This window comes from Anser cygnoides, chromosome 2 (assembly GCF_040182565.1).
Source record: "Anser cygnoides isolate HZ-2024a breed goose chromosome 2, Taihu_goose_T2T_genome, whole genome shotgun sequence".
In the NCBI taxonomy this organism is placed as follows: domain Eukaryota; kingdom Metazoa; phylum Chordata; class Aves; order Anseriformes; family Anatidae; genus Anser; species Anser cygnoides.
Window position 1 is genome coordinate 101,903,023 of NC_089874.1, and position 22,054 is coordinate 101,925,076.

General features: G+C 42.8%; 1 protein-coding gene across 2 annotated transcripts; it reads right to left on the bottom strand.

Annotated features, from left to right (window-relative positions):
- Window positions 1-7,050: 7,050 nt before the first annotated feature.
- CNDP2 (carnosine dipeptidase 2) lies at window positions 7,051-21,617 on the bottom strand. 2 transcript variants are annotated; one of them, XM_048079226.2, is made up of 12 exons: window positions 21,472-21,617; window positions 19,216-19,305; window positions 18,150-18,293; window positions 15,629-15,791; window positions 14,010-14,098; window positions 12,908-13,108; window positions 12,331-12,415; window positions 11,634-11,794; window positions 9,528-9,692; window positions 8,905-9,046; window positions 8,141-8,288; window positions 7,051-7,749 (listed from the first exon to the last, which is right to left on the bottom strand). In XM_048079226.2, exons 2-12 carry the CDS (start codon window positions 19,273-19,275, stop codon window positions 7,680-7,682), a joined length of 1,428 nt encoding a protein of 475 aa, XP_047935183.2. In that variant the 5' UTR covers window positions 19,276-19,305; window positions 21,472-21,617; the 3' UTR covers window positions 7,051-7,679. The 2 variants fall into 2 exon arrangements, with proteins under 2 accessions (XP_047935183.2, XP_047935184.2); XM_048079227.2 differs by lacking the exon at window positions 21,472-21,617 and adding an exon at window positions 19,748-19,924.
- Between the last annotated feature and the right edge of the window lie 437 nt (window positions 21,618-22,054).

Sequence of the window (22,054 nt, forward strand, 5' to 3'; positions counted from 1 at the left end):
AAATGGATGTTATCCAGGTGACACATGCCACTTTAAATGCTGAAGTAAGGAGTTTACAGGATAGGAGTTTTTGGCATTTGGTGCATTTCTTGTTAATATTAAGATACAAGTCACTCCTTGGCCTTGCCAATCTTGAAACTCTGAATATTGATGAGTCTGAAAAATGAGTGACAAAGCCAGAAAATTTATGCATCATTTGCCAATATCTGTTTTACCTGAAGTAACCAATTCTCCCTATTTATAGACTACAAGAGGCTTTTGGCTTTTTTTTTTTTTTTTTTTTTTTTTTTTTACCATTTAGCTATGTTTGCTAGTTTTGATTAGCAGAATAACGTAGAAGGTTTAAAGGACTCAGGATGACACGCAAATTATATCAATACAGATAAAAGCATATTTGGAACAGATTAGTTACTATCCCTACTTTTTTCATTATATTCTTATCCAAAGTGTGTGAAATTAAGATTTACTGTCTCACTCTGTTACAAAGCAAGAGAGTTTCCAAACAATTATATTACAGGTTGAAATCCCTGTGCTCTGTACTTTTGATTTAGATCCAAAAGTAAAGTAGGCTCTCAGATTCATAGAACACTCTCATCTTATCACTCCAAACTCTTACATTCAGTAATTGCAAAAGACTAATACAGTGTGCCAGAGTGTTAATTATTTTTAATGAAAGCAGAGTGCTTTTGAATTTAGATGATTAGAAACAGGTACATACATCTAAGTGTATGAACAGATTACTAGGTACCTCTGTATATATTAGCCTCACTTCTGTGAGGATGTCTGTGAATTTAAGTGAATGAAAAGACTGCCCCATTGGAGACTATGTGCTATTGAAAAAAGTAAGTTAGTATTCCAGATTCCTTGGTTTTAATTTTAGTGTTAAGTCTCATTATTTTCAGAACCTTTCCTCTACATCCTTAAAGAGTTGTGACCCATCAGTGGCAGAGATTGAGTCATTAAAACTTTCTTCCACATAAATCAAATTACAGGAAAGAGATAGCGGAGTATTTATTACTGAAGCTCTCTCAGCTTCCTCTAATGAGATCAGAGAAGCTGAGCAAGTTTTACATTTGGAGCAGATAATGCTAATCAGCTGTTACTGAGCACTGCTTCAAGGTGACTGCTGTGTCCCACTAAATCTGTCATATTTGCTCATAGATAGTTGTGGAACTACAACGCATTAAAAAAGTGAAATGTATCAGCTTAAATATTAATATTTTAGGTTGATGACTCAATTACTTGTCATATCATATAGGAACACTTCCACAAAGTGAGCAATGTAATACAGGATATTTTTCTATTAATTTAGAACTCAGTACATCCCCAGTGCTCCCTTTTCCATGGAAAAAAATAAACTCAGATGTGTTTGCTGATTTTTTGTGTATTTCTATTTTAAATCAATGCATGAATTTTCAGTTAAAAACATTTGATTTTCCCCGTTTCTCAAATCCCTCCTCAAAAATCCCTTTAACTTTAAAAAAATAAGGACTTCTGAGTGGATTTTTTAAGGGTAATTAAACTATCATCTATAGGTATCAGACAACTCCACATAAAGCTTCCAAATATTACATGCAGCTCTACAAACCTAAAGTTCATAAACAGACAAATTCCATTAAACACCATTTCCACATCAGTGCAAAGGAATGTCAGCAAACTAAAGCCCAGAGGCTAACAAGTTCTGGCTGCCCTTACTTCAGGGACACATTTATACATTTATTTATATGTTTCATACAAAGCCTTTGACTGTATTTCTGACACCCACTCCCTACCTCTTTCTCTTTCCAGTCTGTTCACATTCAAGTCCTCATTATTGACATTTCGAGATTGAAATTGTTGTGGGACTATTGATCATTGGTAACCAACATGTGCCTGAGCTTCTGAGGCAGATAGCTTTCCACCTTCTTGACATATACTTTTGAATCCAGTCAAAATTAAGACTGCCTTAAAACAACCATGAGCACCACTGTGCCTCATTGCACAAAGGTTTAGGATATGGTTGACAATGCATAACAGGACATTTCTGAAAAACAAAGACTCAAAGCTGTGTAGAAATGAATGTGTTTAAGGTGTTTTTGTTTTTTTTTTTTTAAAAAAAATAAGTAACTCTACTGTCACTTAATTAATCCTTAGCATGAAATTTAATTCCCTTATATACTTTAGCAGCTATCTTGAAATTCAGGAATTAGCTACAATTTTGCATATATGAAGACTTCAGATTTGCTAATTGCTTTTACTTACTGTCCAAGAGAACAATAAAAACAGTTCTCCGAAGACTCACCTTTATATCAAGACATTTAGCGTGTTTGTTTATGTAGACATTAACAGCGGTCTCCAAAGGATCCTTCCTTAAATGCTACTCGTATGCATTGCTCATGAACCCAAACTTTACTACGGCTAGTCCTTCTGTACAGACAACTCGATTGTGATTGACCGCTGTGGGGCACACGTATTCAAACAGCTAACACAGAAGAGGTGGCTCTACACAAAGACTTTAAGTATCTTCCTGAAAACTGAACATATTTCACTCTCAAATAGTATTTGGCCACTTTGTGCTGCGGGTGAGCTTTGTTGCTACAGATTATAGCTATACACTTAAAGTTATCGTGGTGGAATTCGCTTCTATTTTTTGTGGAGACCTCTGAGGATGCAACAGGTCTCATGATTCACAGGAATTGCTAAGAAATGATGATAAAATAAGCTGTTCAACTGAATTTGTTACCTCATTTTTCAGACTAAAAGGCAGAAACATAAGAGGTCCACAGCCTGTCTTCATGATTGAGAAGAACATAAGCCTGCCCAGACAGAACGAGGACACTGCATACAAACATGCCAGCATTAGCCGGCCCATTTTGTTGGCATGCATTTTAAGCAGTCCTCAAGAAATCTCAGAATCTCTAAGGATATGCAAAATTAATAGAAAGATGAATATTTAAAAACACTAGAAAAACATGCCTTAGCATTCAGGGTTTGTCATAACCTAACGTCATGATCTGGAATGGTATAATCAAGCTAGCAGGGGATAGAATCAAAATTATCCGCTAATAAGCTTTTCTGTGCAGACTAAGCGGATTCTCGGAAGAGTGATTTAAATCCTCTGCATAACTTTATTAATTATGAGGAAGATGATTTATTCAGATTGACTCCTCGTAATGTAAAAGCATATTTAACACATTTAACACACGAATCTATTTTAACGGAATGAGTTCAGATGACAAAAAAGTTGTTTTTAAGCTAATACTTTGACAGAATGAAGAAACTCAGATTCTTTATCTAGATCACCTGTTATCTCCACTTCACATTGCTTCAAGATCAAGACCACAAACATGATGTTTTTGAATATAGTCCGTCATGTAACCTTATGGAAAAAAGTTTTAATTTAGTTTCTACATCAAAATTCACTGTGCTAAACCAAAGGCGGCACCTTGTGATTGATAAGCCTAAAATGGATTGCCACACAGTTGATAATCAGAACTGCATTTTTATTATGCAGTATGCTTCCCAGTACAGCAAAAAAAAAAAAAAAGAAAATTGACTTTTTAAAAGACATTTGGACTTATTCATTTAGTGATAGTTTGTAATAGCTCTGCCTACTTTGGGTACGTACTCTCTATCAAGATGCACTGTCATGGACTTTGCTAAAACACAAAACCTAGTGAGTAGTGAAATACTTGCCAGAAGTCTGCACTTCCTATTTTGCAGTAATTTCACCATGTGGACAGGTGACTGTAAAATGCATATTGTAGATCTCCTTCTATTCTTGGTGTATTCTTTGTGTAAGAGAAATGAAAGTACACACCAACTTGACTTGAGAATAGCAGCATGCCCCTGACCATGAGATTTCCTGATTTCTAATCAGAAAATGAGGCTGTTATCGAACATTAGGAAACAGGGCAGAAGAATGCACCTAGCTCTTCCAAGCCTATAGATATTCTCTTTGTTGTCAGCCACCTGTCTATGAAGTCACCCTTCCCTTCTGCAAGTAATCCTATCAGGTCCCCAGAACTGATTTTCAGGTAACTGTTTCTGCTGACTTAAGTGGGGAAAAAAGTAGCTAAATGATGATGATATACAAACCTTCCCGCTACCTTTATTAAAACTCCAGTTTTTGAGTAAAGCAGTGTTAGGCAATTCCATCAAGTTTGTCTGGAAGGAAAATCTGGAAGGAAAACTGAACGAGAGAAGATTACATTGGGGGAGGAGATGAGGCAATGAGGAGAAAGTACAAAGGTGATCCAAGAACTTCCACGTTAGTATTTGAAGGAGTTTAGCATGGTTTGGCTAAACAGAAAAGCTCACCAATTTAAGACCATGTGGCATCACCATGACCTCATTGCATTTGGGTCAACAGGCAATAAGCTGAGCTCCTGCCTTATTGAACCGTAACAGCCAAGTAGTAGATGAGTAAAACCAGGGTGTAAAAACACATTGAAACAAGAGTAAGCAGTAAGCTAAGCAGGCACACATTGGTACCCCTTATTGGCCCAACCAACTTTCAGACACAGATTAGAGAAGTGCATAACCCCATTCATTTTGATAGTTTTGCTTGTGTTTTCTTGTAACTAGAAAGCTAGCACATTTCTTCTCTGCTCAGAAAAATTGGAGACTGTAGCTGCTCACCTTTGTAAAGTTGTTTCAGGCATAACTCTGCCCCAAACTATAGTGAGTAGAGGTAATGAGCATGAGAAAGGAACTGCAAAACCAACAAGGATGTTTTCCAGTACTTACCACATGAGATATTTAGTACAGCAAAAATACACAGCAGCTACTTCGGCTAACCAACATCTGCAGTCTTACTCCGCTCCTGGTGCTACCTCTCCCTAACCAGAAACTGGTTTGGCAGTCAAGCCACTTCCCTTAGGAGACTTTTAATGAAAATATATTAAGGGACATTTATACAAGCGTTCGTGTTAAATGTTAACTGGAGCTGATCAACCTTTCAGTACACAGGTAAAAAGCAAAGGTGTAAAGTTCTGCGTAGAAAATACCAAGCAGTCATACACCCAGCAGATGGTGCTACAATGTTGTGTTTCACTGATGCTTTTTTTCCCCATGTTTAACTGTTTCACATTTTATGTAGTGTCAAACTTCTGTCTTCTGTGAATGCTGCTATTGAAACAACTTGGGCTACTGAGAACATAAGCAAACCCTTTGTGCAGTGCACAAGCATGCAAAGATGTAGCAAACCATGTTTCTGCAACAGAGTTTCCCATAAGTCTTCAAGGAGCTAGTTTTGAAGCAGGTGATTTTGAAGCAGGTGAAGCAGGCAGACAGCAGAAGCAAGCAGGTGCCGCCTGTCCTTTTTGCCTGCACTGTCCATTCAAGCCACATACAACTAGTTCTGGGGTCTCTTTAGGCTCTGACAAGAGACAGCAAGCTTTACTGTTGAGATAACACAGATTCCCAATTTTAATATTACACATCTAAACAAAAGTGAAGTCCCTGTAGTCTCATGAAGGACGCAACACTTTAGCAACTTACTCAACTGCTTGAATAGGCCCCTTCATTTTGCTCAGACCAAATCATTTTAATCTTTTTTCGCAGGAGTCTGACACTCCCCACATGATGAAATATTTCTGCTGCCTATCCAACAGGATCAGCTTCCAAGCCTCTTCCACAAACCCCTTAAGTTACTTTGCTCTGTTTTGGACATTCTTCACAACTCTGCCATACTGTGATTATTCAAGAAGTGTTGGATCTGGTGCAGTATATTCAGTGCAGAACTTGAAGAAATTAACTGGTTCTCAGAACTACAGCTACAAGTGACATTAAAACTACAAGCATGCTTGCTTTCTGAGCATAGTTCATGACATTAACAACTTTGACTGCCCAAATAAGCTTCTCTACACATTGAGAAACTAATAGCTCAGCCCATGAAGTAAATTTTTCTGATGCTTTTCAAATTCATAAGAAGATAAGCAATATGAACTCATCAGTTGCCATGCAATTATCTTCTCAGGTAAGTTACCCCCCTTTAAAGTATGAATTGTCAATTCAGTAACTGAGGAAGCTGCATTAAACATAGACTGATTGGACTGGTTATCCCATGTAACATCTTGGTCTCCACATACAGGTGACCTTTGAACATGTAAGCATGCCAGCCTCATGCACAAGCTGCAGGTTATACCAGACTCGTTCCACCATCACTGGCAGGTGAGAACCTAACAGCCCACTACCCAGTGTTTCCAGAGATGCTTGGTGCTTGTAAGTACTGACATGGCCCTGTGACATGGGTCTCAGCCTGTACCCCAGCTGCAAGTGCAAAATTTAATGATACTAGGTCTCAGGCCATCAACTTCTATAAAAAACATAAGCAAGCAAGACAAGTTTTACAGTGAGAACTGAAGCCTCCTTCCTGCCCCAATAGCCATCCACAATTAAGACTCCAGATTGAGCAACAATAAAAGCCAGACAGACAGGACATTCCTGCCCTCCGTCCCCTAGGGAGGAAGCAGCAGATGCTGCTGTTTAGCAGTACACAGGACTGCACAACTGCACCATGCTCTTAAGCAGTTCCCAGAGCAAAGCATCATCACTTAAAATAGCTGCCTAGCTTAGTCTGCTAATACTGGTCAGGCAGTTGAACAAGTGAGCCTAATCCAGTTCAGACCAGCACATGTAACAGTTGGTTTTGACATAACAGCAGAAGTCTTGGAGATGAGTGTTTCCCATAGACACCCTGAAGCTGAATATCAGTCAGTAGTTGCAGTGAGTGATGCTCCTCTCTCCAATTCTGCCTACAAATCCCACCCACTCCCTTTCACTATCACTTGTGTTAGTGTAATGTCCTGGCTTACAGAGCCCAAAATGAACACTGAGCTTTTTTTCTCTCAGTTGAGCAGGATTCGGTGACACCAGCTTCAAGTCGGCAAGCTGTTACAGAAGCAAGGCCTAAAAGTACTTCGGAATAAAAACTTTGTTTCCCAGGAAGTTTGTGTAGCCATGTTGTCCATCTACTTCTACAGAGATAGAAGAGCTCCTCCCAAGTTGCTTGAAATTGTTTACTTTTCTTCCCAAGTCATTACTTAAACCTTAGAAACAAAGAGCCAATTGCTAGAGCATGATTTATTGTCCTTTTTAGGGAGTACAAAGGCAGCTTTACAAAAAACAGCCAGTAGTCATTACCCCAGTGAATTTTGTTATAACCTAATTCACTGTAAATCAAAACCTGCAGGCAGGTATAAACTGTAAGAGCCAAACCGCTCTCCCAAATCACTCAGAAGCCTCACTAGAGCTTGAACACATTCCAGTACAGCCCCATAATCTATCACTTTGACTATTTCCAGGACCCATCCTGGAATAAGAACCTTACACTTTACTGACAGTTGTGCAATTGATGTGGCTGCTTAAGCAGCTGAGAGCAAACAGTTCCTCCTGCTTTTACAGGAAAAGTAGATGAGTACAGCAAACCATGACTTTGAAGTGATATAGAGGGGACTAAGATGCAGTTCAGGACTACTGGCCGGACCAAGAGTAGTCTGTGTCATTTGAAGCATTTAAAGAATTATTTTTGGTATACAATGTTCTTTGTTTCTCAAGTGGAACCACATGCTTCCCTCTTCCCCAAAGCACTGGAGTGTTGGTAGATTGGTAGAGAAGGGAAGCCATAAGAATTGACAGTTGATGCTGTTTCCTAAGAAAATTCAGGCTTCTGATTCACAAACCAGAAGGCATCCAGCTTAGTCCTTCAGCTGGGAAACTTCATAGAGGTATGCACCAAGCATCTTCACCCCCTGGATGTAGTTGTACCTGCAGGGAAGATCACTTCCATTAGCATGTCTTAGCCTGCGCTGTTTCACCAGTAGCTGTTCACTTTGCAGTATCTGTCCTATGCAGCCAACAGATGCTACAGGAACCACTGCTGCAGGACAGAAATGCCACCCTTGGGGAAGGGGAAAGTAGTCCAGCTTTGACAGCAAAGTACAAAAGCATTCTAGTTTCAAATGTGCGTAATCAGAAGTGGTAATAAGGTCAAGATTCAGCTACAGACCAGTTACCACAACCACCCACTCAGTCATCCTCTGATGAGGAGTTGCACTTTGCCTTCCAGAGACTCAAAGAGCCCAATCCTCCTTGGTCTTCTCCAAAATACTTGAAGACCCACAGTACAACTCAGTGTTGCAGAGATAAATGTTCTTACCTATTTAGCTTCTCATTTTGAGAGTGTGCACCATCATCTGCAGCTCCAACAGGAAGCAGCATGACATTCTTGCCTGTTGCTTCTTGAAAAGTAAGGGTGACAGGAATGCTTCCTCCCTCCCTTGTCAGGTCTGGATCGACTCCAAAAACTAAAACAAGGGAGATACTCCAGTCAGTTTGGGGTTGCATTTGTTTTTCCAACAAATTCTTAGTGCTGCTTAAGCAATCAGGTACCAAACATTTCTATATGGTGCTGGCCAAACAAACAGCTCTTATTTAGCCATACAAAGATCACACAATCGTGGAATTTTACCCCCAAAATTGTGTTGGAGTATTAGTGGGGTTTAGTTCAAGCAGTTAACACTACCTGAAAGGCATTTGTACTCCAACGGAAGTTAGATTTGCTCTAGTTCACCTATTATAACTGATTAAGAAAGACACTAGAACGCCTAAGCTTTGAGGACTTTGGCTAAACAAATGGTCTCGACTGCTGACAATGTCATCCTTACACAAAAGCAACACTATACCAAAAGGCTTGTTTCAGTATAGTAGGAATGAGCTTGAGAGTAACTTCCCTTCTATCCTGCACCTCAGAACTGAGTTTAAGCACTGCAACTGAAATGCTTAGTTACTTAGTGAGCCAAATCTACTACCTATGTGCAGACAACCATAAATGTTCTGCAAACATGACTTCTGCAGTATTCCTCGAGGCACTGGAACAAGAGCTCTTTATTCTCCCCAATACCAAGCGGAAAACCCACTGACCTGTCTTCATGGCCCTCCTACCAGCCATGTAGTGTGGATGGTCGAAGTCAGACACCCAGGGTTTCCCACCATGGCCTAAGTACACTTTGAATTTGTTGGGGCTCTGCAGCTCTGCGAACTTTTTGTTCAGGTAGTCTTCAACCTATAGGAAAAATTGAGAAGTCTTACTGTTATTCACATGAGCACCGGTGAAGACAGTGTATTAAAGGCATATTAGGAACTTGTAGGTCACTACTGCTGTACAGCAATAGCTTTTCTATAGCTATTTCATATTATTACTATGTAGCTCTGTGGTCAGAACCTCCCTTTAGGCAAGTAATAGCATTACTGTAAAACAGTCAGCCATTATGTCGAACTCTTACACTTTTGAATATGCTCTGGTGGCAATGCAAGTGCCCTGCAGTTAAATCAGCTTTCATTCCTGAGCTGTCTTCAAGTTAGATGAGAGAAACTGGACATCAAGGCCACTATTTCAACTCCCTCAAATATCTGAGCTCAGGTGCAGAACATGGAAGACTGTAGCAAAGCAAACAGAACTGCTTCAGAAACCAGAAAACTTCTCCCAGACACACAGAAAGGAAGTCTAGAGACTGTTGCTTTGAGACCAAAGCATCTCAACATACATGCTTTGTGACTTCTTCAGGAGTCATGTTTGGCACAAGCCTGATTGAGAACTTGCCAATCACTTTCCTAGGAATCACAGTCTTTGCTCCAGAGGCTGAGAAGGCTCCTTCAATTCCATGGAGAGACAAGGAAGGGTATCTCCACCTGTGCATAAGGATATCTCTCTGCAGAAGAGAAGACAAAGATGCAAGGTTACATCAGATTTGACAGAGCTCCCCCAAAGTAAATTCCTTCAATCTATTAAAGACTTGCAAGTAGTAGTTCTTTCTCACATGGTCAAATGCACCTCAATCATGATCACTCAGTTAAACAGCCATTACTCCTGTTAAGGATGCATTTTGATGCAACAGCTGGCTTCAGCACCTGAAGAGATTTTTCAGTAGCCCTAGTTCGGCTTTCTCCCACTTCTATGGAACTTACAGGACAATCAGTCTGCTTCCAGCAAGGACAGAAATACCATTTTAAGATGCTCAAGAACTACAGGATGCACACTAGAAGCTCTGGTCCGCACTGCCTCAGGTCAGGCAGGTACCTTCAACAGTCACATGCTGACAGATTACAATTTTTTTTATTTTTTAAGTCTCTCCATTGCAGACTGAGGCACAGTGGGCTCCTTTCAGCTATTCATATTATCATCTGCACTAAACTGACAGAACTCTGGGTTCATTGACATAAGTACTACTGCCTACCATCACTAGGCCCTTTCAGATACACATTTCCTCCTTGCTGCCTTGGACACAGTTGTGTTGAATTCACACTGCCAGTGTACTGGACATTTGTGCCCTCTACAGACAGCTACAGTATCTCAAAACTGAACTGCACTGCAAAGATTAGGGATACTTACAAAGTGTGGGCTTTAGCATTAAGTTTTTGTTCCAGGTACAACCTGCTTCTAATCTCCTTTCAAGCTGAACCATCACTGTCCAAAATGTTCAAGCACATTGCTTCTCACCTGGAGATTACAGCCTTCTTGTATCTCCCCCTTAGCCCCAAGTCATCTATTGCATGCATATAGCTTAAAACTCTGTAAACCAACCCAGGATTTCAGTCTAGCTAAAACTGAACAGCTTTAGTGCAGTATCTTAAGTGACAAGCATCTTACCAGCTCCTCCTTACAAGTTATATTTCATCCATTACTTTATAGGACAAGGCTAAACAAGGAAGCCTGTGCACTCTCAGTTGATGTAAACCTGAGCATGCAGAGACAAGACTAAGGATATAAAACTGTTACTTAGGGCTGCTTGAGTCGAGCCTGAAGTCCTCTCCTGACAGTACTGTGACAGAAGACAGACCTGCACATGTAAACTTGTCCTTTACAACACTTTTAGCATTTTATGATAGATGCATTTACATCTGTGGCTTATCTCTGTAAACTTAGTGTGCAATACTTACACCTTTAGACTCAATGCAGTTAAAAGCATTTATTTGGACAACTCACAGGATGACAATTTGAGAAGTACAGACAAGCATTTAGCAAACTTGAGCCTGGACAAAGATTTGGGCAGCTACCTAGTTCATGCCTACAAGACAGTCTTTGCTTGCCAGGTCTAGGAAGATGCTCTGCACATCAACCTTAAGTTCACAGCCACCCTGTTTTCTCACCTTATGAGAAGTCCTATCTACAAACAACTAGATTTCTGATAACCCACTGCACTTCCCACATAGATGCAGGAAGTCAGATGGTTTGTGTACATGCGGTATCTGACCTCTGGAAAAGTTTCTCCTGTGTTAGCTGTTCTTATCAAGTCTTAAGAGAACAACACTAGATAAGGGAAGTTCTGTACAGATTTGAAGTGTTCCTTATGCACAGCACGGAGCAACTAAGGAGCAGCTTTAAAGCTGCCTAGACTGCTTGCCCAAAATACAGGATAACCTACACAAAGTTTCCAAGCACACAACACTTTGCAGAGGAACTGCAAGTATGAAGTATGCAGTCAGCTGTGCAGTATGAGAAGTTACCTTCAAGGCAATCTCATGATTTTAAAGAGATCACATGAATTCCCTGCCTACCAAATTACTTGGTAACTACACAAGAGGCTTGCTTGTCTTCTACCAACCCAGATGTCTGAACAGACATAACCAGAGCAGACAGCAATACAGAATACCTTTGTATCATGCAGTAGTTTTGTTGCTCCTACATCTTTTGCATATTCTTTCAGGTCAAAATCAATCTTCTCATATAATGCCAGCTCCTCATCAGTAACAGATGCCACTGCTTCATTAATGCCTGGGATGAGGATTTTTCCTTTCTTGTCTATAAGAGAAGCTGTAAAAAAAAAAAAAAAGCACTTAGGATCAGCATTCAGCCAGAAAAGATGTCATTACAGGGAGCACTTTCTATGGGTGGTAGGAGTCAGTTTTCTGAAAATCTACAGACTTAATAAAAAAAAGGCCTCCACCTCCCAGAGCCTGTTCCTCTAAGCATGGAAGGCACTCATGGAATTTGCAGCTATCCAGAAATCTGCACTTCCTTGCACCTGGATTCTACTGCTACATGTTTAGCTGGTTGTTTGAAGGCAGGATTGCCCAAGGAGTTCAATATGGCATCTGTAGAAGAGTTTGCAGGAGAGATGATTTAATTAACATTCAAGTTTCCAACAAGATTTTAGGAGAAGCTAGGTAAGATCTTCCTCATATTTCTCTATTTAAGTGATCTGCCTGTTTTAGGAATACCTGGCAAACAGCTTCACAGTTTATGGCTTTGCTAGCGTACACAGTCCTTAGGAACTCCTCATTGCTAACTCAAGCTTTAATGGGCCTTACTCCCACTTCAGATGCATTCAGTGAAACCTGCTTTCTTACCCATTAGAGCAATGAGATCTGTCATGGCCTCATGTACTGAACCACCATAAACTCCAGAGTGAAGGTCCTTATCACTGCATTCAACCTGGTTAGAAATGAAATTCAGGTGAATCTTACCATGGAGACATTAACAATTGCACAGAAGAGATCTCTATCTCTTTTTTGCTGCATTTTAGGATGCATCTATTTTTGAATCCAGATCACTCAGTTGTATGTTAAAGCACGTGCTTTTTATCACTCTGAAGTGCAAGCCCTTAGTATACTGACTGTTCCAACCCTGGAGACTTGTGGTGACTTTCTTCACCCACGGAAATATCTGGATCAAGATATCCATGCAATGAGATAATCACCCAGTGAAGCTGCTGGATAGCTGAAAGATCTCCCTTCTACCCAACTATCATACAGGATAGTAAAAGGAAGATATTTAGATAATTACAGTAGAACCTGTTCTACTCAGTCAATTCTACCTTTTCTGAAGAAAAGCTGTTGGCTTGGATAACCCGGAGCTACCACTCATCTTCTCTAATAGAAAACTCAGCTCAGTAATACTGTTTTGGCAGTGTATTCCAGAACATACCTCTATGAAGTAGTAGCAGATACCCCTCAAGCCATAGGTGATACAAGGCTTTTTCTTGCCTAGCCAGTAGTTGTCAGAAATGCAAACGTAATCAACATCTTTGAAGAAAGTGTCTCGCTGAGCAAAAATCAATTCATCAAGGCCTTCTGATCCCGATTCCTCCATACCCTCTAGGCAGAACTTAACATTTACTGGAAAATCCTTTGAAAATGAAAAAACACAGATTAAATATGTGAAAACATCTGATTCCTTCAGTCATCAGTAATTCTGATCTGCGATGTACAGAGCAGAACAGAGGACAATGGTAACTCAGTTCTGTGATGGTGGAATCTGGTAATTATATACAAAGTAAGTTTAAGTGCAGACTGTGCTTAAATTAAGGACGCTTATGCCACTCTTTATTTGATGGTATTCAACCTCTTCAAGAGTTTTAAACAAGCTCTAGAACAACTGGTTCCCAATCCTCTTAACTGGGGAAAGCCTTCAGAGATCAGTTGCCAAAGGTAAGTCACAAGGCTAGAAAATCTAATATTAACCACAGGAATCGCATGCCACAGTAAGCATCAGAGCTACCTCGTCTGACCAGTCTGCCATATTCTATGCCTATGCAACACTTGAGAATTGCTAGTTCTTTACCCAAGAGCAACTGGTCTTACAAGATGCTCAGGATATCTGCTTTATTTCTGATTGCACTTTTTCTTTAACAGAAACAAAGATCCCAGGTTAGCGTTACCAAGTTAAAAGCTCTCCTCAGAATTCAGTGGCAGTGAGACGTTAAGCTCTGCTGAAGGCCAAGCTAGTTATGTATGACAACCTTACATGAAAGAGCACCTTTGATTATTACTCCTGCCCCATATGTATTTTCCTTCCTACGTATTTCATTAAAGCAAAAACATTTTAAGTGCAAGCCAAGCATCCACAAGACCAGCTTTCCAGAAAGACAACTCAATCCTACCGGGAAGTCAGGGAATTTACATGACTGTTGCATCATTCCTCCAGTCAGCTGAATAAGCAGCCTTGCCTCAAGGCTTCGTGGCTTGGATAACATTTATTGCTAGACTCAGCTGTATGTAAAAAAGCAGAATATATATTGGGCACATACCTGGTTCGTTTGTTGATAAGCCTCCAAGGCATTCAGCCAGGCAAGCACTGGACCTTTGTCATCTGTTGATCCTCTTCCATACAGCTTTCCTGCAGAAACCAGAGATGAATTAACCAGTAAGGAGAAAAAATAAGATGAATTTTGTCATTTCTCACTTGCAGAAGGAAGCATCCTTTCACATACATTTTTTAGCCCTGCTTATACTAACTTTCACATCAGATTCTTCTGAAGTAGCAGTTTACCCTTCCCATTTTACACACCGGTGCAGTGGGATAGGTACAGGACTGCAGCAGTTCTCCCACAAAGCTACCCATCTCTTCCCTGAGCAGCCCTCTGCATAGAACAAAGGCCTAGAAGAGATGCAACTGCCTCGGGCTAAGTTATTCTCATACCCTTTACAATAATTACATTTTCTACAAACACTTTGGTAAGGGTATAGAAACAAGACACCTCTTTTTAAGAAGTCTATTCCATATTGCTTCAATTCAGTAATTCTTTATTTTGAGAATAAGGCTTTAGAAGCTAGTGACTAATCACTTCTCTGGCACCCAGGAAGGACTTCAGCCAAAGACAAGTTTTGCAGGCTGTGGGGAAGTCCCAGGAAACACAGCACACAGGATCACAGCGAAGGCAGATATTGTTGCAATAATTCATTAGAACTGTGACTATGAGCCCGATGTGGGAGATGTAACCGCAGTGCCAGAGCAGGCCATGGAGCCTGCAGGGTACGCGGCAATTGGCAGATCCACCTCCTGCACTGCCAGGCTGCACGGAGATAAGCCACAGCCTGAGGCAAGTCTGGCTCGTGCTATCAGAGGAGATAATCTGACTTAGGGACTTGGACTCTGTTACCCATTACCAAGTGCCCTGCTAGAAACACTAGTTACCACAGATGCCTCTTCTTGGCAATGATTAACGCTTACACCACCAGAGTGGTTAATGTCCCTCTATTTGTATGACCTTTGGCTCTCAACACTGAACAAATGAAACAAAGAAGGGGCTGTTGGTAGCACCAGATTTAAACCAGCTTTTAAGAAAAAGTTTTAGTCTGCTCTCGGCTACATGCTATTTCAACAGGAGCTACTGCTTGATTTCTTCATCCCCACTACAGGAGACAAACACTCCTCCAGGCACTAGCTGTGACTTCTGCGTACTCCTTGTAGCACAGTACACAAGCACAAGGCAACCCATGGAGGCTGCTGTACCCGCTCCTGCCTCCAGACATAAGGAAGCAGCATTGAGCTCCTGACCCCTGTAGTGGTACAAAATCCCAGCCTGACATGACTTCACAGGCTGCAAGTTCTGAAATGTACAAAAACCCAGCTCTAGGAGGCTTTCTGGCAACATGGAGGTCAGTAAGATTTGTTGTAGCTACAAGAGAGCATGCAAGCACCGCCTAGAATGTCAGGAAAAAAACCACAAGCCCTAAGAGCAGCTGAGATTTTACATCTCTATTGTTTACCATTTTCTCCTGCATCTTTTCCTCACTGATATTAAATAAATGTTAATTTCTGATCTTATTCTCCTCTGACATTTCTATCCAGGGTATGACTTCAGAACAGTTAAACACTACACATGTTTAAGAAGTGCTCAATTTCAGAGAAGTCCACAGCTCTCACCATCTCTTTCTACCAGTGTGAAGGGCTCACTATCCCAGCCATCCTCTAGTGCCGCCGGCTGAACGTCCAGGTGGCCATAAACACACACGGTCTTCTTGTGTGGATCTGAGCCAAGCGTTCCCAGAACAATTGGAGGCAGAGGGATCTCTGATCCATCAGGCAGCTAGAAGTAGAAGGCAGGTGTTTTTAAACACAAACGTGGAATGTCAGTGGCACATTTTTATCAAATGGATACTTGAATGTTATGTCTATAAGCTCATAACCTCTGCAGACAGATAAACAAAACTAAGCTACTTAAACTGACTGCCAGAAGCAGGATGTGCCAGTGAAGGTGTTACAGAACCACATCAGAAAAGTTTCTTGACCATTCCCCTAACAGTTAGGGTTTCCAAGCCTCTCAGCACTCCTTTTAACCACTCCTACACCAGATTTTAGCAGAGCAAGCTGTCTACATGCCAAACTGCCATATCTAACACTTACCTAAGCATAAGTGCTGAAATGCTTTTAATAGTGCATTCTGCACTGCTTTTCACTGCACTTTCATCCTGTCTACATTACAACTCTCAAAGACTTCCTGACAGTGGTATCACCGAGGACAACAAGTGCCTAAACTCAAAGTCTGTGTAACAGCTGTATTTCTCTGCCTACTGTTAAGCAACTGGCAGGGTAGTGCTGATGAACTTCGTTCAAAAGTTCAAAAGCTGAATTTAGCTTAGTTCTTTGGAGTACCCCATAAGCAATTATCCCCTGATAGTCTCAGTCAGCACATATTCCATTTTGGTGAACGCATGCCTAGACATTGTTCAGCAGATTAAAATCAGAATCAGCTTTGACTTCTGGGCTCCAAGTTCAGATTTTTATCAGCGGGTTACACGATCTTTGGCCAGCTGCAGTTTTAAGTCATTAAAGCAATATTGCCAGAATTTACAGTTACAATAATCAGTACTCGGTACAAACTGCTGCACAGCAGTAAACCACGCTGGATCAGGCAAGTCAGCCAGTTGCTTTACCTTGCTCTTCACTGATATGGCAGCAACAGTTCTTTCCCAGCAGAAAGTTACACTGATGACAGGAACAAGATTGACTCAGTGAACTGAAACACCCGTGACAGGATTTTAGGCTGTGGTTAATAGAGCTAGAATTGTCCTACAGATTCTCAAGAGCCTTCTCCTCTCAAGAGGGGGCATGAAATGAACCGCTGTCCTGCTAGAAAGAAGTGTATTCCAGTTGCCAAATGCAAGAACTGCTCAGAGGATCCTGACATACTTAGATTTCCCCCAGCAATCATTATCACCAATTACAATAACCATCTTCTAAAGCTTGCAAATGCTCCCGATACCTTTTGAATATCACTGACCAAATGCTAGCCTAACAGCTTTGGTGTGGGTCTTATTCTGTGAAATATAGTGACCGGGCACTTCAAAGGAGAGCCCAGGAGAGCGGATGGTTTCTTCGGATGAAGCTCTCGCTCAATCACATTTCTCAGGTGAAGAGAAGCGATCTAGACAGCCAAAAATAAGGAAGGGATTCACCTATGAAGTATCCATCTCTACCTGGTAAGGAAGGAGTGCAATCTTTTGCTAAATGTAATAGCCTTCTGAAAGAGCTGCCTAGAAGTCTTTTAGACCTGAAACTTCTGTCAGCATCTTCACAGCCTATGGGCCTAGGGGCCAACACCAGCCTGGTGTTAAGAATGTCTAACATTTCTTTGCTGGTGCTCTATTTCTGCTCGGTCAGAAAGGTATTAAATACATTTAACATGTAATACAACACAATGATGTAATTGATGTGGATCCCAAAACTTTTACTAGTAACAGCAAAGGTCTTAAAAGGAGGCTCAGACTGGGTGGCAGGAAAGACTATCCCACACCAAGTACTGCCTTTCTAGGCCACTACTCACAGGACCCTTGGGTGGTGATCCCGACCAGAGTATCATCATACCTCTAGGAATTAGTGACCCACACAAGAGTTGGCCTGAGTACACCCAAGCTTGTGCTGTGACACACAGCTTGGCCTTCAGGCCTGCATCACGCTGTGCACATCCCTTGGCTGCGGGATAAATTTAGCCAGCTGATTGTAGCTCACAAGGCAGTTCCTATTTGGCACTGGCAATTACACCACCTGCATGTCCTTGTCTTTATCTAAAAGCACAGCAAGAAGTTCTCATGTGAACATCTCTTTTGTTTGCCACTGAAATCAATGAACAGAGTTGTTTTCTTTTTAAACTATTATAGAATGTTCAAAACAAACCAAATGGGGCAACATTTCCATGGAGAGAATCTGCACAGCTAAATGGATGCCTGTTAGATGCTGCATGGTTTGGGTTCCCAACATCTGAAGGGACATACAATACCATCCTCTTTCTCTCTTTCAGCTCTAAAATAATATTTTGAATAATCTTTTACAGAGTCTGAGTGCCTTTGCTTCTGGGATCATAAGAAACCAGCACACCTCCTGGTGCAAACCTACCTTGTCTTCTGAACAGACTTTCTGCTAAGCTGCCGTGGGGATGCTCACATACCTTTTGTTTGCCAATATCCATAAGTTGGGTTGTGCCTCCCAGTCGCTCAATATCCTTTGCAGCAACCTCCATCATGCGTTTGATTTCACCCCTCTTCTCTGGCCATGCTGACACACTCTGGATTGCCACCCACTCTGCCAGCCGCTGTGGGAAGATGGAGAAGGTACAGGTTTTACTACACATCATTTATGGCACAGGATGCACTATAAACACCAAAATTCAACTAAAATTTTAGTGAAACAAACTTGAGGCAAACCAGCTCTGTCCTCTCCTCAAAGGAGTACCCTAACACTCAAATGCTCTCTCAAGTCTCCCTTTCCTACAGTTGCCCTCCTGCCCTACCAGTGTAGTGCAGTCTGCAGATACAGAAGGTAGACTTAAGAGTATGGCAGCATATTTTGGTTCTCTAGTTGCAGCTCTTTAGGCATCCCAAACCAGCTAATGTCTACCAGGCTTCTCAGGCCTCCTTAGCTCTTTCCCACGTGACATCAGTGAGAAGAGGGGAATTGCCTGGCAGTTGAGCACTTGGCATATTTCTTGTCTGGTAGGTGATAGTGCTGTACAGCTGATTCCTTCACAGGTTTGGGTGAAGGGAATTACAAACAAGGTACAACTAAACCATAGGTTAAATGCCCAAGTGTAGAAGTTAACCGTCCCTTCTGTCCCTCAACATGAATAGTTTAATTTGAGAGAACTTTATTCCAGCCTTCTTTATATTTCCTCTCCCTTCTCAAAAGAAAAGGGATCTAGCCTGGCATTCAGGAGCTATTGGTGTCAGAAGTTTCCTACCTCAAAGTCAGTTACTGATTGCACTACACATTAATAGAGCATTTCCTATTAAATCTACTGTGGAGACTGAAGTCTTTGAACAGAACTAAACCTTAAACAGTTTTCTGTCTTGACCCAAACCAGCCATACCCTTTGTCTGATCCCCCTCCCCGCTGCTACTTTACTTTATTATAAATATTACACGGGTGTAACTCGACAAGCTTGAAGCTGATCACCTGTCAAGTTTTAATATCCCACGACTGTCTGTACCACAGGACAACACTGAAAGAAAGCTTACCTTAACATAGAGGTCTTGGTGATCATCAATGTATTTAAAGAGGGTGTCGAGAGCAGACATCTTCTAAGCAGAATGCTGTTGCTGCAAATTCTGTGACAGAAAAATAATTTAGCCTTCAGAAGTTTAAGAAGCAGTCAGCGATGACTTCAGAAGACTTTCACCTTTCAACTGCTAACACCACACACCAAGCCATGTGAATATAAAACTTGAGGCCACTCCCTCCTTGGAAATCTGAGTGAAGTGACCAAAAAGCAAATCCAGCCCCAACAGCACTGCTTCTGCCCCTCCCCAAGCTAACTCTGGAAGTTGCAACTGAGCAAGCTGGTCTGTAGAGATATTTCATGACTTCACTGCAGTAGCACAGGCAAAGTGTTACTCAACTGGAACACTCTGAAGTTGCATGTTATGGTATGAGTTGAACTAGTGGTGTGCCATAGCTTGAATAGTAGCAGCTAGGTCCAAGTACAACATTTTTATTTGACCTCCTGTGCAGAGCACTAGAAGCAGGCGGTTTATGAACTGTTCTACTCACCCTTGAAGTCCTAAGCTGCCACTCAGCCTTCCCAGGGAGGTCAGGGTGAAGCCACGGGAACAGAAACCACCCCCAGCAAGCTACCAGCAAGTGGTCAGTGCCTAGCTCAGCACTACCACTTCCTTGTTCTGTTTTTTAAGTTTCAGCTGAAGTTCACATGAGAAAATCTAAGACTTATTCTATCTTCCTTACCAGTCCAAAAGGTTTGGTGCTACAAGAGACATACTGTCCACTGAACCAAACAAAGCTTAAGCTTAGTTCTCAAGTTAGAACTAAAGCTACAGCGCCTCCTCCAAGTCAGGAAAAAATGAGTTTTTGGACCACAAGCAAGCACTTGTGCCTATGCTGAACAAGTGTGCTCAGCAGCACCAGCTGCTGCAGGTCAGGAGTTTGTTCAGTCAGCTTAATGCCACAGCCTTTAAGCCTTTCCACTTCCACACAGAAGTCACAAGGCAAGTATTTCGCTGTTTGTTTTAGGATTTCTGGAACAGCTGACTACTCATACATGGCTGAAATGAATACTACCAGGTTGTCCCACACAGCATACTACAATGTAAGCACATTCTACTGTCCCAAATCTGTGAGACTTATAGAATACATTTGCTGTCAAACAGGACTGTATTTACACAGATCAGTGATGTCCTTTTACTCACTGGAGATGGCTTCTGTTTTGCCTTGCCATATGCATAAATACGGCCATTACAGCATAAACACTGAATTTCAGGCACCAATTAAACTCAAATCTCTTCCTTTTCATGGAACACTAAACTGAGAAAACCTAAACTACTGGATCACTCAATCAGTCTCTAATAGCCATGAATGGGTTCAGGCCTAAGAAAAACAGTGCCTTTAACAGGATTATATAGGCACTACCAGGTTAAAGTGACACTTCTGAAGCCCAGTCTCCCTAAAGAAGCCATCATCCTCACGTACAGCTGAAGCTCAGGCAAGATTCAGAGAAAGCAGCACACAGGCACCATCGCTGTACCCGACCCTCTAACTCTGCTGACCAGTTTCTATAGCAGCATCAGGACTCTAGCTTCACAGCAGACATCAAACACAAGCTGTTATACAGGCTGCTCTTCCGTCCAACACAAACAAGAACTGCGCTACTTATTGACTTGGGGACTACTTTAAGCATCACGTTGAATGTAATTAAACGTTCCTAAAAATTCAAAGGGACATTGAATCATCCAAGTCTGCTGAGCTGTAGCAGAGGCCTGTCCCAGAAAGCTTCAAACCTGGGAAGGCAGACACAGCTTGCTGCACAACACCAGGCTGGGACATAAGCTCCCCCGCCACCCTTTTAAAAATTAGGGTTAGCATCTTCTGCAAGTTCCTTGGACTAGAGAGCACGTTTCTTGCCCGCATGCACGACGCTCTGCACCTCCACTTCCCCCGAAGCACCACAACCTTTCCCTCACGAAGCAAGACACCGCGGCGGCGCCGCAGGCCCTCGCTGCACAGGGACAGCTTCTCCCCCCTTACCCGCAGGCAGGGCCAGCGCCGCAGCCGAGCACCTCTGGCCGGCCTGCAGCGAGGCCTGCGGCCCTCACCGCTCCCTCTGCCCTCCGCAGCCCTCCGCAGCCCCCGGCAGCTGCGGCACGGGCCCTGCTCCTCGGGACGGGCGCGCCGCGAGGCTCCGGCGCAAGACGTGGGGACGCGGCCGGCCAGGCCCCGGGCCGCACCCCCCGCCCCGCCCCGCCCCCCCGGCCACCACTCACCGCCTCTCCGCGCCCCGGCTCCTTGTGGGAGCCGCGGCGGCTGCGGCGCCTTAAATACCCCCGGGAGGCCCCGCTCCCCGCGCGGGCGGGCGGTGGCCAATGGGCGGGCGAGGAGCGGGAGGCTCGAGGGTGTCGCGCGGGTAGGGGCGGGGCCTGCCGCGGGAGGGGGCGGGGCCTGCCGCGGGAGGGGGCGGGGCCTGCCGCGGGAGGGGGCGGGGCTTGCCGCGGGAGGGGGGCGGGGCTTGCGCTGCCTTGCGGGAGGGGGCGGGGCTTGTAGCAAGAGGGGCGGGGCCTCAGCGTCGTATAAAGGGCGGGATGGGGTGTGAACACAGAGATAACCAGTGATAGGACTGGAGGGAAGGGCCTGAGGCTGTGTCAGGGGAGGTTCAGGCTGGAAACGAGGAGACATTTCTTCTCAGAAAGAGACGTCAGGCATTGGAACGGGTTGCCCGGGGAAGTGGTGGAGTCACCGTCCCTGGGGGTGTTCAAGGAAAGGTTGGACGTGGTGCTTGGGGACACGGTTTAGTGGGTGACATTGGTGGTAGGGGGGCAGTTGGAGGTCTTTACCAACCTTAATGATTCT

What these genes read in the sequence shown, in the direction of transcription:
- CNDP2 (XM_048079226.2), bottom strand. Translation starts at nt 19,275, where the DNA reads ATGTCTGCTCTCGACACCCTCTTTAAATACATTGATGATCACCAAGAC. An exon ending in CTTATCAACAAACGAACCAG is followed by an intron (nt 13,109 to 14,009) that starts GTATGTGCCCAA and finishes TCATTTTCAAAG; the next exon opens with GATTTTCCAGTAAATGTTAA. An exon ending in CAAAATGAGAAGCTAAATAG is followed by an intron (nt 7,750 to 8,140) that starts GTAAGAACATTT and finishes TCTTCCCTGCAG; the next exon opens with GTACAACTACATCCAGGGGG.